Source organism: Labrus mixtus, chromosome 9 (assembly GCF_963584025.1).
Source record: "Labrus mixtus chromosome 9, fLabMix1.1, whole genome shotgun sequence".
NCBI classification, from domain to species: Eukaryota; Metazoa; Chordata; class Actinopteri; order Labriformes; family Labridae; genus Labrus; species Labrus mixtus.
In genome coordinates, this window is record NC_083620.1 from 16,676,865 (window position 1) to 16,693,563 (window position 16,699).

Below are 16,699 nucleotides of genomic sequence, written 5' to 3' on the forward strand. Positions count from 1 at the left end.
AAAGGCTGCTTCTTAATATGGACCCCTGTCCTCACATAGTCATCCAAACCCCATTTAAACACCTTCAGACAGCAGCTATGGCTTAGCGGCAGAGTCAGTCTGCTCTCAAACCAGAAGGTCGGAGTTCAATCCCCAGCTCCTGCAGCCACATCAAAGTGTCCTTGGGCATGACACTGAACCTGGAGTTAGCTAGCTGTGTATTAATACGTATGAATGGGATTGGTTTATACCGATGGGGACTTGTGCAGCAGCCTTTGCCATCAGTGAATGTTGCATGTATTGTAAAAGCAGTTTTGAGTAGGCTAGAAGACTACGTAGAAAAGAGCTGCATCCAATCAATTTACCATAAACCATCACAGCAGAATTTGAAGACAATACAAGCTATTGTACACTAACTTTCTCTTTTCATTAAGACATGGAACTATATTTTGAGGGATTATGTAACTTGTCAATGAGTCACACACACACACACACACACACACACACACACACACACACACACAGAGAAACAAACACAGCCAGGACAACGGTAAACTACTTCTGTCATTTAGAGAGCAGCAACAGCAGGAAAGCATGAGCTGAAGCAGGCTGTGGTGAGGAAGTAATGATCTATGGTTTTAGTTCACACACATGACAGAGCTTGTACCCGCCACAGCTACACTAACAGTTAAAACAGGCCTGCCTGTGCACAACCAACAGAGAGAGAGAGAGAATGTGACATAAATGAAGGCGATCTGTGTTTTAGAGCAGCCGTGTTCTAAGTACTGCTTCTTCCATCTATTCAGTGTACTGTCAACATTTTCCACCATGTAGTATTCATACTGTAGATAGAATTATTTGTACTCATACAGATCAGCGATTACCACCTACAGTTCCTCTAGATTTCCATTTGTATTTCTTTTTAGGTCAACTTCTCTTATGTCAGAATATAATTCAGTTTGCCTTTGGTAACACAATGTCAATGTAATATCTCTTTGTTTGTGACTAACAAGGTTGGAGAAAAAAAAGTTTTGACAATTTATAGACTATCAAACAGTGAGTTAGATTACATACTCAAGCAATTCATTCAGAATGAGAAAACCCTCAGAAGTAGCCTGAGTAACAACTCTTTAACAAAAAGTATTAAGAATTTGCCTTTGTGTAAAACAACTGTCAGTATATGAATGACACAAATTTCTGATATATATATCGAAAGAAAAGCAGGTGGTCAGCTCAAGCTTGAGGTTCCCATACGTTCACAGTGACTCTGATGTGACCCATGTGACATCAGAGTAAATGTTTCAGGAGAAAGTCTGGCTTTCCCCACATGACCTGACGTCTGCTAGGTGTGCAACATTCTTACACACAGTTTGATATCACCAAATCCTGTCTCAACACAGGGAAAGAAACTAATCTTCAAAATTGGAGAAAATGAAGCACAGAGACATCATAAAAAACGCTAACCGTATAAAAGGCTATACTATGATGGATTTTTTTTATTAGAGATGTTTAAACACAACTATGACTGACAGCATTCTATGTGTTAGCTGATAACCAACATACCCATCTGACAGTCGATAAATATTAGTGAAGAGGGTAAAATATGATTAAAGTGATTAAGTAATGATAACTAGACAGAAAGAGACGTAAGAATACGAACAATACTCAGCCGGTTGAAATCCGATCGCACTCGTTTGCTCTTTATTCTCTTCCTGAAGGTGATTTTACTCCTGAAGCTCATTGCAAGTAGATCCAAGTAAGTGTGTTCAGTATTACAGAAGGGGAAAAAGCAAAACTTCAACTATCCAGAGTTTTTAAAAAAAAAGCTAAATTAAAGGAGACTAAACAAATTGCGCATTGCACATTGTGGGCATGTGCTCTAACAGAAACAGAACTAACACTAAGTGGCTTTATGTGTGTGTGTCAGCACACGTGGATTTAGAGGAAGTTGATGTTTGATGTCCAACACGCACACACAACCACACACAACTACAGACAGAAAATCCCCGGCAGATGAGAAACCAGCCAATCAGGTGCTCCATATTCGACACATATCTTCAAAGTCTCTTCCTTTTTTTGACACCTCAACATGCCAATATAACACTCTGTTATCTTGATCAAACAAGTGAAGGCTAACGTCTTGCAGCCCTCCACATTTAAAAGCATACAAACGGACACAAAGAAGGACAACCCTCTTTCTGTGAGGGTAAGGAACACTATCATTAGCCCCACACACTCTCTGTCTCAACCTCATCGAATCTGTCCAATTATATCAATATAGCACAACGTCAACCCACAAAAACAAAAAAAACACACGCATGCACAGAACATGAAAACCCATTAACTTCCTGTTCTAATGCTAACCTGTCCTCCTCCTGTCTCTCACTGACACAGTCTGCAACACAATTTACATTTCAAAAAAGTCTTTGCAAAATATAAAGCATAAGGATGCATTCACTTGTGCATGTTTCCATTGAGAAACATTAGTAGAAAATGACATTTACATTGACTTTTTGCCTGTGCACACAAAGATGCTCACTTCCCCAGTGTTAACCTCATAGCAGAATAGACATCTATATAAGAGGAAACAATCCCTGATGATACTGCAAACTGTGTTACCTGCTTTAAACACGATACATAAGGTGCAACTTGAAGTTCTTTCAAATGCTGACTGAGTAATACAGCAATTCCCCAAAAGGGGATTGTTACCAAATAAGAACAAATTAAGCTCTACAGCAAAAACTCAGTCAGTAAGATTATTTACCATGCTGGGCCCACTTATTTCTATTTCCATTCTGCATACATCCCCTCCATATATCCTATTTCCCTGCGGTCATCAGCTGTTCTACAGTCATTAGCTCAACTTGTCACATCTGTAGCATTGCAACACACCTTGATTCTTCTATCCTAGATCTTTTATCTGCATCAGATTCATTCATGCTGTCCTTACGTTTAATCCTCCACCTCCCCATCACTGCCTGGTCCAAGCAGTTTCATCATTTTATCAGCCTCCGCAGATGTTTCTGATAAAACATAATCGAAACATCATCTGTGTGAAATACATCTTCATCTCAACCTTGTTCGCATGCATCGCCTAAATGAAATGAAGTTGCGAGGAGTCATGCAAAAAGATTTTGTAGTAGCTAAAGATGGGTGCAGTTAATGATTGACACCTTAACGCAACATATCCCAACCATGTGTGTGTGTGTGTCGAAAAAACGAGCTGAAAAAAAATAGCTAGTAAAGAGTTGAAATAGTTCACACAAGTAATGAATCAACCGCTAAAGTTGTACGCTAATACAGCTACTGGGGTGTCTTAGGTTGACATGGTTAGCTAATGGCTCATGCTATTGGATAAACAGTTAGCCTTCCAATTATCTGTTGGATGCAAAAGCAACCTCCTACAGTGAAACAATGGACTTAAGACTGAGTAAATAGTTGGCTAAAGTAATAGATAATGATTTAAAAAAGAAAGCAGAAGTGATTGAATTGACATTTAATTTATTCATTTAATAGGGACAATGCAATTTAACATAGTTTCAATACATACTGTACATGAAACTGATGTGCTGCATAAAGAGTATAAAGCTATTGCTAATGTCAAACTCGTGTTGAAAAAAAATGTCCAGATCATTCAATTTGAGACGTCAGGTGCATGATAAATACTCTATCTTAGGTCAGTAGTGTTAAAGTGGACCAGGTTCATCTGACAATGCTGTGGGGTTACTTCTGGCCAACATTAATTGGAAATTAAAGAATTCACCCATTAACCGCAAAACCCAAGCGAAAAAATCCAAAGCTATCAGCATGGTTAGATACTGTACTGAAGTGTTAAATAAAAATGTTTAATAGTTGTTTTTGGTCGTTTTTGTGAACTCAGTACATGTGACTCCCGGTAATTCGATGCTGAAAAGTCTACAACTGTAAACAAGGACAATCTTTTTAACAATTGGCAGATATTTATACAAATCTCACACTTTTTCTTTCCTCCTCTATCCTGTGTAGTATATTTCATCTTCACATTATACTCTCGTCAGTTAATGACAGCTGGTTTTGGTGCACGTAAAATAATGTTTCAGAAATGTCTGAGGCTAATGTGCTAAAAAAAAACGTTTGAACACGTCATGGAAAGTACATGGTTACTTAAAGGTCACTTCAATCTAAAGGTTGGTCATGGGTTTCGCTTTGAGATGACATCGTGCTATTCGTGAGACTCTTTTACTTCATCAGAGATAAAAGCCTCAGAGAGTGAAACTGTAACATGGCCCTATAAATCTGGCAGCAGAGACACTTCTAAGTAACTCATTAATCTTAATCTGCTGAATGTTTTCCTATCTCATAACCATTAATGAGTCTTTGATTGGCATTGCACTCCTTCGAGCCTATTTAATGTCAGAAGCAAGTCGTAGCAGCTCAGCCTCCCTCTTCTTTATTTACCTCTCCCGCTCCCTCCATCCTTCCACTCTTCTGCACCAGCGGCCCCATCTCTCTCTCTCTCCGTCCTTTCTCTCATCCCCTCCCATCGCCACCTTATTTCATCAAACATCCTCAGCACCCCACTCCTTTATTTCTTCATCCTTTGATTCTCTATGTCTCTTCCCTACTCCCTTGTTCTCGCCCTATTAAGCATACATTTTAACATCTCTCATTCAGGCCCCCACTCCTCTGTTTTCTCTCTCCTTCACTCTTTGCAGGGGTGAGAGAGAGAGAGAGAGAGTGGGTGATGACGTTGGTAAACTACAGCTGTGTGGAGGATACAAACAGAGTAATAGCCTCATACTGTAGCTCACAGTCACAGCATGGCTCTCCTCCAGCATAACTGTGAAAAAGAATGTGATGCAGTAAGACAAGGAGGGTGCTCTGAATTAGTTAGAAGAAAAGGAAAGAACAGAAATGGGAAATAATTGAGACAAAGCTGGAGGGAAATCACATGGGTTCAACTCTTTCCTCCAGCTGGTTTGTATCACTTCCCAGCACCGATTCAAGGGCTTATCGTCCTGTTAAGGGGAAGATGTGAGGAGAGTGTGACAAAAACAAAGAGAGTGGGAAGTGTGGAAGAAGAAAAAGAGTGTGAAAGATTGATAGGGAGAAAGGGGGAGAGAAAGGGAGAGAGAGAGAGGGGGAGAGAAAGGGAGAGAGAGAGAGAGAGGGGACATAGACAGCTGAGACAGCAGAGAGGAGAAGAAACTAGACAGAAGCCATCTGCTTCATATCTTTAAAGCAATACAGGGTCTGCAGAGAGACACAGTGGGACTAATTGGGGAATCATACTTTTAAAAGAAGTTACCCCTCTGATGTAAACCAGCTTTCTCCTTTTTTATAGGTCCAATTTGAGGTGTTGAGTTGTGCTGAAAAGCCAGGGATCCTTATTTGTAACTCCTTACTTTCTTCCAAAACACACACACAAGCAAACTACAGTGATGGGAGTGTTGGCTGCACTTCACACATTTATTCCAGTCTGTCTATTCTGCTGTGTGACGATTCTGCCAACCATTTAAAGCCCTTCTTCAGAAGTGCTTGGAAAATAGCTAAAATTTTTAAAAATCATGTCGAGGACCAATTAACAAGACAAAAACATATTTTCAAATGCCATTCAAGAGGTCCCTAGAGGTCAGGAGCAAAGAGGACTGACAGTGGCCAAAGAGAAAAGTGGAGGATTTGCATTCTTTCTCTGACCGCAGTGCCAGTGACTGGGTGACAAAAGGACAGAGTGTTAAGCTTGGAGGATGAGATGGATGGAGATGGACAGTGTACATCTGACAGCTAGGCGACAGCGTTTTATTGAGTGTTTGTTAGATCCTTGCATGGGTCATGGTCTGAAATTACTTCCTCCAACCCCACTATACCCTAAGACTCTCAGGGTTGATGATGAAAGCCATGGCAATTAAACTACATTTTAAAGCTTATCAAGACTGCTTCTGACCTTTGGAGTTGGAGTTGTTGCCACTAGCCCAGATTTGTTTTAAACATATTTGTTGCCTTTATTGGATAAGAAAGCAGAAGAGAGACAGGAAACGATGGGAGGAGAGAGCACCAAAATGGCCGCGGTTGGTTTCGAACCCACGGCCGCTGCAACGAGTACCATTGCCTCCGTTCATGGTGCGCGCAACATAACCCCCGGCTATCTAACGCCCCACTATCCAAGATTTTTAAACTTCAATACGATTCTAGTTAAAAAAAATCAAACAACATGTTTCGATACCATGGCAACACAAATATCACTCCTCGGCAGCTGATTGTTGGTAATTTCTTGTTTTGATGACCGAAAATGGACAGCAAATCTGTCCAAATTTACCAAATACATTAGCAACGTTTTGGTAAAGTATTGAAAATTTGGTCAACCTTTCTTTGGAGTTCCCCAGCGCTCCATACTTGGCCCTTTACAATTCTTTATCCTTTTGCTGCAGTGTGGTAGCATCATAGCCAGTTTCTGCAGATGACAAACAGCTGCTGTTTTGCTATGACCTGGCTGCCTTTTAGTGTATAAATCACCATTATTGAATCACACATTGAATCTTTTTCTTAAAGCATAAAAATGTGAAGCAGAAAACTGCTGTTATTGAGAACATTCCCATTTTACTTCTTCAAGAAGTTACTCATTTGGGGTTTTCGAAAACTGCCTCCGACTTTATAGCATCATTAGGCTGTTTCAACCTGAAAAAGGGTTCAAAGAAAGTTGGCATTGTTGTAGTGCTGATTAATGTCTTACCCTGACATGGAAATACATCACTGCTGGATCAGCAAAAGTCAGAGTCAGTGCACTAGTTTCCAGCACAGACTGGCCTGAATATAACTTCACATGTTCTTATGCTTACAGTGCAGGAACCAGCAGGCAAACATGACTTTGCAGGTTAAAGTTATGACTTTGGTTTGCCTGCGAGACCAGAAAAACAGGCATCAAGAGAGAAATGTGAGGTTAATGGAGGGAAGGAAAGAAAGGGGAAACAGAAAGGGCGACTGTTAAGATCCCACCCTGCCAAAACTCTAACATTTTTTCCACTGGGCTTTCAGAAACTAGGGTCTTTCTGGGAATAAAAAATCCTGCCTACACTAATGGATACAGATACCAAACAGATGGCTGACATGCAAAGCTGTACTGTAAAGAAAAGTAAAGGAACAGGAAACACATATGTAATTTAATATATTCTATTCAACTGGCCTTTCATTCTTTCATCTCTTTATTCATTCATATACTCTCTCCTCAACCATCTCATTCATAGTTCTGTTTGAAAAGCTATTTTTACCATCGTCTCTGTGTGAATGTTCTCTGTGAGCCATATGCAGAAAAAATAGATTTTTCCCACAGAAACTAAATTCCTCATGTCTGACCCCACCATCCCCCCTCTATTCTCCTCTCTCCATTTCCGTCCTTCTGCCTCTCAGCTGTGAATGGAAACAGCTAGGCCTCAAAACTGGATCATTCAGCAACGTCAGCAAAAGATGTTTGGAAAGAAGCAGCAAAAAAAAATAAAGTTTGGTGAAGAAATGCAGAGAGGTTCAGAAAACAAACAGAATGCATACAGAAATATACATTCATGCTCATCCATATATGATGCCATGGTGCACACAGTTACAACCATACTGTAGTCTCCTCTACCTGCCAACACATGCATTTTGCACAGTGAGTTTGAGGTGCAGAAGTTACCATAACAATGATGGTCAGAGGTGAGGCCGAGCTGGTGTAACCCTCTAGGGTAGGAGTTGCAGCGTCCAATGATATCTGGTCCTGTCTTGAACACATGTGACCGCAGTCGGCACCGCCCACTGAACGGAGGAGAAGGACCACACTGGCTGAACAACCCATAATCCACTGCTGTGACTCCTGGTCCAGCCTGATTCACAGGCTTCACCTGAGCTGAACTTCAATAACCAAGTCAACCTGAGCTGAACCGTCTTCTGCCCCTGGTCCAGCCAGTGGTGCTGCGCTGAGTTCAAGCACAGTAGGAAAACTGAGGCTCCATCCTCAGCTACTACTTTGTCCTGCTTTGCAGGCTCTCTGTTCGTACTGCTCTTCTCCAGCCTCCAGATCCTAATGTTGCTGTGGCTGAGCTTACACACTGGCAGTCTTACATGGCTCTCCCTCTCTCTCTCTTCCTCTAATACACACACATACACACACACTGACTGCAGCTGTGAGTGGTTCAGCCCAGCCCAGCTCACCCTACAAATCACTGTCTGCAATAGCTGTCAGCTGACCAGAACCAGCTGCTACACACACACAGACACACAGACACACACACACACACACACACACACACACACACACACACACACACACACACACACACACACACACACACACACACACACACACACACACACACACACACACACACACACACACACACACACACACACACACACACACACACACACAGTACTCACACAGAAACCTACATAATTTTTCTGATTTCCATGTTGTAGCACTCTCACTCTTCATTTTTCTTCCAATCACACTAGCCCTTTCAAGTCGGAGTTCTGTTGGCTCTGCTTGTGCTTTTGTGGTTTGTGCACTGAAAACAGGATGTAAAGTGCCCCACACTCTGATTTGGTAAAATAAACTGCTGCTTTTTTATTGTAAAATGCACGACAAAAGTGTGTGTTTATGAATATGCAATGTTTGCTACAGTAACTTCTAGGACAATAATGCTTCTGTCAACACCCTCTTACTGTGACATCACACATAGACACCCAACAGGTCAGAGGAGTCAAAATCAAGATGCTTCAAGGGAAACATTTGTTTTAATTCTGATGTCCCTTCATTCCAGAGACCACAACTTTAACTGCTGTAATTGTTTTCTTGTCACCGTAACATCTGGTTTTGCCTTATTTAAAATGTTCCATTTTCAACGTGTGTGGCTATCCAGAAAGAAAATGGGGAGTATTCCGGGAACAAAATGGTTTTCATATGTTTTGCAGCATTTTGAAATTCTTCTCTTTGTCAAATTTGCCTGTTTTATTCTTGCCAGTCGTACTTACAGAACCAGAGATCGTCTGAAACATAGATTTGAGAAAGGCTGACGAGAGGATGCTTTGAAGCTTTTAGTTTCGCAATCATTGTCAGTCACTAAAGCCAGAAATGTTTAGAGTGGTAAATAGGGAGGAGGTGGTGTGAGTTGTAGACAAAAAGAGAAACAAAACTGAATGTAATAGTTGAAAGACATCTGTCAAAGAAGCAATGCAAAAATCATACTTACTAAGAATTGTTGTTGTTGAAATGACCACCAGGAAACTCATTTGAGGAACTGTAAATAACTTCAGACCCTTATTCTAATACTATAAATACATTCATAAATCATCCAATTTTATAAAAAAAAAGAGAAGTCAGATGGTTTTTCCATTGGAGTGACATGTGACAAGTGACCACATGGCTTAATGGCCCTATTTACATCAACAGTTTCATTCCACCTTTATGGATAGTTGTTACATTCCTCTTCTTTTTTCCTATTTCAGGTCTTTGCCTGCTTCTACAGTCTAATAAAAAAATCCAATAGCCCCCTGAAAAATGTTTGGAAAAAAAGAATCCTACTGATTTATATACAGTGAGTAATCAACACCCAAAAACTGTAGACAAAAGTATGATCTTTTTGAATGGTGTCATGTGACACAGTGTCCAGTGAAAACATACAGAAACATTCTAATAGGTAACTGAAGCAGAATGAGAACACTACATGCCAAGACAAAGATGTCAAAACATCACTTAAACAGAAACAGCTAGTTATCCACACATTGCATCATTTAGGGGATTGTTTTCCAAATGTGTCCTGTGATACAGTATCATTGAGCTCCACTGTTTTCAAATGCTATCAATAGATGTGTAATTAAGTGACACATTAACGTACAGTTCCACACATATACACTCTCTCAGTTCCCTGCAGAGAGAAGCACGTACCGGTAACCATGGTGATGCCGTGAGGTCGTGATTGAGGTCATTAGTGTCCATGTCAATGTGGCAGAAAATCCCTCCCACCACCCACAGGAAAGCAAATTACTGTAATGCTTAACATCACTAAATATAAACAACTGCATACAGAAAGATGCACTACAGCATGTGCACATACCAATTTGCTATTCCTCTCCCACACAGTATACAAATATGACCACTCTAATGTAGATGACAGTGCATATGTCCAGTGCAGAGTATAAAGTGGAGAAAAGAGACACTAACCACACCTACTACAATTATCATCATCATCACCCCCCCCCCCCCCCTCCTCCCTGCTCCCCAACACCTCCATGCACACTGCCTCTCACTAAACTCTCTTCAGTGCATCATGCCTGATAGCAGCAGCTTTAAAACTCAAAGGAATTCACAGAGATGGGCTTTGTTTGGATGCCAATTTATCACAATGGTCCTGTCATGCAAATATGCCCACACTCACATGCACTGTAGAAGCCAGCAGATTCCCCATGTTACACAGATTGCCTCGTGTTGTGCTCTCATTCACTCTGCCTGCCTTCACACTGTTTTCTAACACACATTATGTCACCATGCTTTGAACAAGAGGATAAAGAAAATGTAAAGATCACTAATAAGTTCCACTGAGGGGATTTTCAAATTATGCTGATATGGATTTTTTTTTCTAATTACTTTGCCTGCTCATATTTATTGTGATTTTTTCTTTACCCTTTAAATTCCTCCTCGTCAAAGGGAGATTAATGGTGTAGTGGCGGTATGTCAAAGTGGAGTCAGTGGTGTCCTGAAGTTTTGGTTGAACTGCTCTTTAAACAGCAAATCTGGTTATTGTGCATTAAAGGTCACATACACTTACCAAGATTACCAAGTTTTTCAAACACTAATATGTGCCCCTAGCCTACAAACCCCCCAATTAAGAGAAAAGTCCATCCTCTCCGTCTTTGGCCTGCTCCACTTTTCAGAAAATGTGTGCTCAAACAGGCCGTTTGGAGATCCTCCCTTTGTGACATCACAAAGGGGAGTAACCCCTCCACCAGGTGGATGACACTCCTTCAGTTAGGTGTTTGCTCTGTCCTCTGAGTCGGCATTCTCCCTAAAACCATTTGGGCATGGTGCAAGAAAGCCCACACCAATTCCCTTTCCAGAGAAGGCCGTGGTCAAACACAGATCACTTGGATTTAAAGCTACAGACACAGATGAACCTCATGACCTGGAAGTCGAGAAAAAAAATCAACATTGCACATTGGAAAAATTTACTCACCGAATATATATATCAATGGAACAATTAACTGCCTCACTCAGAAATCAATAATCAACAACCTCAACTCATAACTACCCCCACAACATCCCACCCATCAACTCTTTCTGCCTGTGCACTAATCACACCCAACACACACACAAACAAACACACACACACACACACACACACACAATTTACAAGTGACTGCATTTTCATACACTTTTATTTTTTCCACCTGGCCCCCATGCTCTCTTATCCGATTCTCCCTTTTCTCTTTACCTTTCTTAGCCGTTCACCTTACTTTACATAAAACCAACCCTCTGAAATATGATTTTACATTTTCCCCAATTAGTATTATTATAATCATTATTATTACGTTGCTGAATTTTGTCCTTGTTTTTTTTTTCTTTTTTATTATTATCTATTTATTTTTTCTTTTCTTTTACTTTTATTTTTATTTGTGTGACTTCCGTGGATAATACATCAATAGTCTCTCTCAACACTTCTGCCTTATTTCATTTAACACCCTGTTATATTTTATCTTTCTTGAACTGCGACATACTATTATTATTATTATTTTACTTAATTTCATTATAATCATTATTAGATATGAAACATATGAATTTTTATTTTCTTGTAACTTACATCATTATTTATTGATTGATTTTTTGCTCTTTTTGTTTGTTTTATTTTTTTATTTATTTTGATTTACAATGTTATTCCCTTTATTCCTTTCGATATACATCAGGCATCATATCATCTGTTCAAATTCAAAACACCATCATGCTAACTTTTTATGTTTTTTCTTTATTTGATTGTTTTTTTCATTTTTTTCATTTATTTTTTATTTTATTTTTTTATTATTGTTTTTCCCTTCTTCCAAAGTTTTTCTTCTGGGTCTGGTGGTCCCTCCGTCTCAAGTGTGTGCTCTTTAAAACAGCAATATAACAACTACTGCATTTGGGGGGCAGGCTTCCCTCTGCTGGGTCTGGTGGCCCCTCCCTCTCATGTGTGCTCGCTGGACAAACTCTCACCTCTCACACCACAACATTGTTTAACATCAACATGTTCAACACATACCACTGCTCAACTCTTCCACCTCTCAAGTCCCCCTTACTAAGCACCTCCTCTCCCTCCCCTTCTCTCTCTCTCTCTCTCTCTATCGCTTCTTTCACTTTTTGTATCCTTTCTTAGGTATCTCATATAGTTTTGTAGTTTTTCTGTTCGTAGTATGATGTGTGTCTATTGATGTCTTATTTTGCTGTCTTTATTTGTCTTATTTATTTTTATTTTATTTTTTACTGTATTTTGGAGTCGTTGTCCTGACCTTGTCTGTTTGTTTTTTTTGTGCCTCATTTGTATATCACCAGTTTGTCACTTTATTGCATCTAATAAAAAAATACAAATAAAATAAAAGAAATAAAGCTACAGACACAGAAACAGCGTATTCTGAGCAGGGCTGAAATAGAGGGGTTTATAGGCATGATAAAATACAGGATTGGAGTGGATTTTGAGAAAGACTCTTCACAGACATGTTTTGGGGAGCTCTGAGACTTATTTAAACTTGTTGAAAAGGAGTATCATATGTGACCTTTAAAAGAGTAATAATCCTGATTTACTGCAGCTTCCCTTTATATTTTGAAAACCCATCAACTAATTTCTGTGTGTGTTAAAACACAGCAGATAGATGTTTTTTTATATATTTGGAGGGACAAAGCTATTCATTATCATATTGAATGCTTCCTGATAACTACACTATGATATTGTAAGTTTTAAGCAATGATACTCTAAGTGGAGCTGGTTCAGTGGAGAAAGCTCGACAAAATAGAACTGTCTCTTCTTTTTTTGGGGAACAGTTTTCTTGTGCTTCATTTCCTTTAAAGCAGAAAGAGAGGTAGAAATGACTTTAAGCTTAACACCCAAGGCATCTTTCAGCAAATGAGGCGGTGAGTGTTGAATAAGTGATGAGGACCTCACACTTCCAAGGAAGGAAATGAAGGGGGTGACACAGCCCCTGTGGTTTGCAGCATGTGAATGAGCTCGTGCTCAGCTCCCAGGTCTCTTGTCCTCGTGTTTAGAGTTTGTTAAAAGAATAAATAAATCACACAATGAGCTGTGAGAACAAAACTCTACAAGTGTCCCCTCCCTTGAAAAATCAAAAACTCTTTTCATTTCCTGTCTGTTCTCAGTGTCTATTGATGTATCAAATCTAATTTCTCTTGGAACTTAAATAAATTACAGACACTTTAAGTATCTATGATGATGCATTATTTGTGTTATTTGTTTTTAAATTATTTCCTAGTAAAACAGAACAGTGTTACAAAAATAAAGGTAACACAGTAATGAATAACATCCCTTGATTTCAATGTAAAATATAAGACCTTGTGCCTTTAAGAGCAATTTCTGACATTTCTGATTAACTTGTGAGTCTGGGGGTTATTATGAGCCTCTTAAAGGCCCATTATGATCACTCTGAGTTGATGAAGTCTGCGGCCACTGCGAGAAAGCTTCAAGTGGCACGGGAGGTCTATTCAACCTTTATTGCATATATTATAACAGCGGCATCTCATGCTCAATCACCTCACATATATGCCAGAAAAAGGCAGGCTTTGTGGTTCCTGCCTCGTACCTCGACAAGCTGGACAAAAATCTCTGAACTAAACGAGTTGTTGAACCAGTAGATGATGAGTCCTGTGGTGCTGTGCTGACGTTGAATTGGATGGAGACAGTGAGTAACGTTTACCTGTTGCTGTTTTTATACTGATTATCAGTTGTATTGGAAATGTCCTGGCCCCCTCATAGCTTCTCCTATTACGACTAGGCGTGCTGAGGGGGGCCAACCTGGGTCAGGGGGTGAGCCAGAACTCAACAAACCTTTCAACTGGCCTGACTACTACTACTACTAGGACAAGACTGGTGTGTGATGAGTCAACCAGTTAAGTAATTTGTTCTGGTTGCTGGGTTGATTGTGTTCTCTCTGCATACGACCCGCATCAGCATTCGACTGGAAGCAATCTGAGACCACCTCTTCTAAGCGATCTTGCCTCGCTTGTTATGTTCCACATCAGAGTGCAATTGTTGCGTTCGTATATATATATATATATATATATATATATATATATGTCAAAACAAACCGGGACAATGAGGGAAACGCCCCCTCTATAGTCTCACCTAAAATTAAAAAGGCAACGTATGAAATAAAGGGTTTAGTTCAGGTTCTGTTTTGAATATTGTTAAGGACTTAATGCACCCTCTAGATGATAACACTAGCATTCACTTTTTGGACATGTGCACCTTTGCTAATGTATCCCCATGTCTGTGTGACCGGGGTTAATCTGTGTGTGAGTCTGAACCTTTGCAGAGGATGACATCATCGGGGTGTATAGGGCAGTGTGCTGCCATCATTTGTTCCGCTAATATTTTCCAGATGTACAGCGTTAGTCTCTATAATCCCTTTGTTACTGCTCAAAAAACTGAGGGTCACCATGCAACGGTTATTGTATCCCAACATCTGCAGGAGTTTGAGCGTGTGCATTTGAGCATGTGTGTATGTGTGCATGTTGAATACACATGTAGTTTGACTATTTAGACAAAAGAAAAACAAAACGTTTTTACTGACTTCAAATACCTCAGCCAACCAGGCCAAGTAGGAAACCACAGTCCATTAAAAGTCATGCACACTGCCTTGTTAGCAGTTAGCTGGGCTTTAGTCAGGTTCCCTGTAGAGCTGCAGGCTGACTCATGGCTGCCCTGTTTGATGTGGAGCAGCGCTCCGCTGAGTTTACTTGGGAAAACACTCTCTTGTTCCCATGGTGACCACAACAGGAAGGATGCTGTCATTCACTGGTGCTGGGTTCTCAGCAAACTACAGGTTGGCCTTGGGGCTCTCGCAGAACTACAAGAGGGACACAGGGTCAACCTCTTTCTGAGTGCAATTCCCCCCCCCCCCAACACAGCAGCTCACATTCAGTGTTTCTCTGACATGCTGCAAGACAAAATACAGACAAGAGAAAACTAAAAAAACATAAAATCTCTTTGCACTTATTAAGATATCAAATGCAAACAATACAAGAAATATATTCAAGGAAGTTTTCATGCAAAAGTTGTCTCTATGTATATGCAGTGGTATTGTTTCTAAAGTGCTAATGTACAAGTCAATATTATCTCTAACTCATCCTGATGTGCTGTTCTCAGAAAAACCTCAGCCTGCAGATGTAGTAAACACCACCACAACACACAGTCTCATGCACAAACAGGAAGACAGACAACTGTCTGAACTGAGCATATGTATCACCTGAACAACTGAGCCATTTCATGCATTTTCCAAAGAGTCTATCAGTGCATTATATAATTCTCTTGCTAAAAACTGGTTACATATCAATCAAAATCTACTGTACAATGTTTTACGTGTCAGATTGCAGATGTTTTTTTCTGGCAGATTTCAAGGCCTTGATTGTTTAAACATATGATATTAATAAGTGTCAGGTATTTTGTATATACTTAGAGTGATTTGCCGGGAATTCTGTGCTTCAAGCCACCATTAAGAAGCTTAAGGGAAGATAAAGGATGAAAGATGTTTGAGCTTAAAATTTCAGTTTTGACTTCAGGGGCTTTCCTGCATCTGACTCATTTTTGTATTGAATTTGTTGCTCTTCAAGTCCCTTTTTCTTGCACAGTTTCTCTTCTCTTACTCTCAGAACACATGTTAGATATGTTTTGCACTGATGTTTTAATTGTTGACGTGACCTAAAGGGGAAATTGGATGTTTTTGGTTTGTTTTTGATATTTTCTTGTGATATAAAATATGAATCAAAATCATTTGATCAAATGTTGTGCAATCTTAGGTTGTGAAACTAAACACAGACTGTGAGGAATGTCTGACACAGTTTTTATCTGGCCCTGGGTCCTGCTCCTCCCTGGAGGAGGCAACAGGAAGAAGAAGAAGAAGTGAGTTCAGAGCCACAGCACACTGCCGATGCCATCTAGTGCTGAGAGCTCCACACAGCACGCCCAGCAGATGATGAGAGAGAGAGCCCAATCTCCACACCTCTTCCTGCCGCGTCTTTAATGAGCGACCTGCAGGAGGCGCCCTATGCCAGAGATACTATCTGTTCCTCTGGCAGCTGGTTTGTTTAGAAAAGGAAGCTATTAAAATGTCTTTAACTTAGAACTAAAATCCCGAGGCATGAGGGATGTTGGGAGGAGGGAACAGCAGAGGGGAGATGAGGTGGAGAATATGGGAGAGAGGAAGTTAGTGAGAAAGAAACTGCCAGGAAGGGGGGGACATTGTGAAATTTTCCATTCATTCACCCTAGACTCACCTCCCTCTTAAAATTCACTCATCTACCCCAAACAACCCGATGCCTATTTGTATAACCAGAAATGTAAGATAAGATGCTAGTCCAAATCAAACCATATCAAATGTTTTCATATTGGGAATTTCTTCTTTTTAATTATCTAAAATTGCTGGAAACTCCTGCACACTGTCTAAATTGCACAAATGTCAATGTTCCAAAAACGTTGCCAACCTATTTGTGCAATTTAGACAGTGCTCTCTTTCTACC

The 16,699-nt window shown here is 40.1% G+C and overlaps 1 protein-coding gene across 10 annotated transcripts in view; it reads right to left on the reverse strand.

Annotated features, from left to right (window-relative positions):
• The window catches only part of dock10 (dedicator of cytokinesis 10), a 65,452-nt gene that overhangs the window by 35,637 nt on the left and 13,116 nt on the right, over positions 1-16,699 (reverse strand). For 3 of the 10 annotated variants that reach the window (XM_061046571.1, XM_061046570.1, XM_061046577.1), the window contains exon 1: positions 7,625-8,015. The exons of 1 other annotated variant lie outside the window; for it this stretch is intronic. In XM_061046571.1, coding sequence (XP_060902554.1) covers positions 7,625-7,783 — 159 coding nt within the window. In that variant the 5' untranslated portion in view covers positions 7,784-8,015. Of the gene's footprint in view, positions 1-1,639; positions 1,888-7,624; positions 8,023-16,699 lie in introns of those variants that run through there. 6 more of the 10 variants (XM_061046576.1, XM_061046569.1, XM_061046573.1 and 3 more) reach the window with 6 other exon arrangements.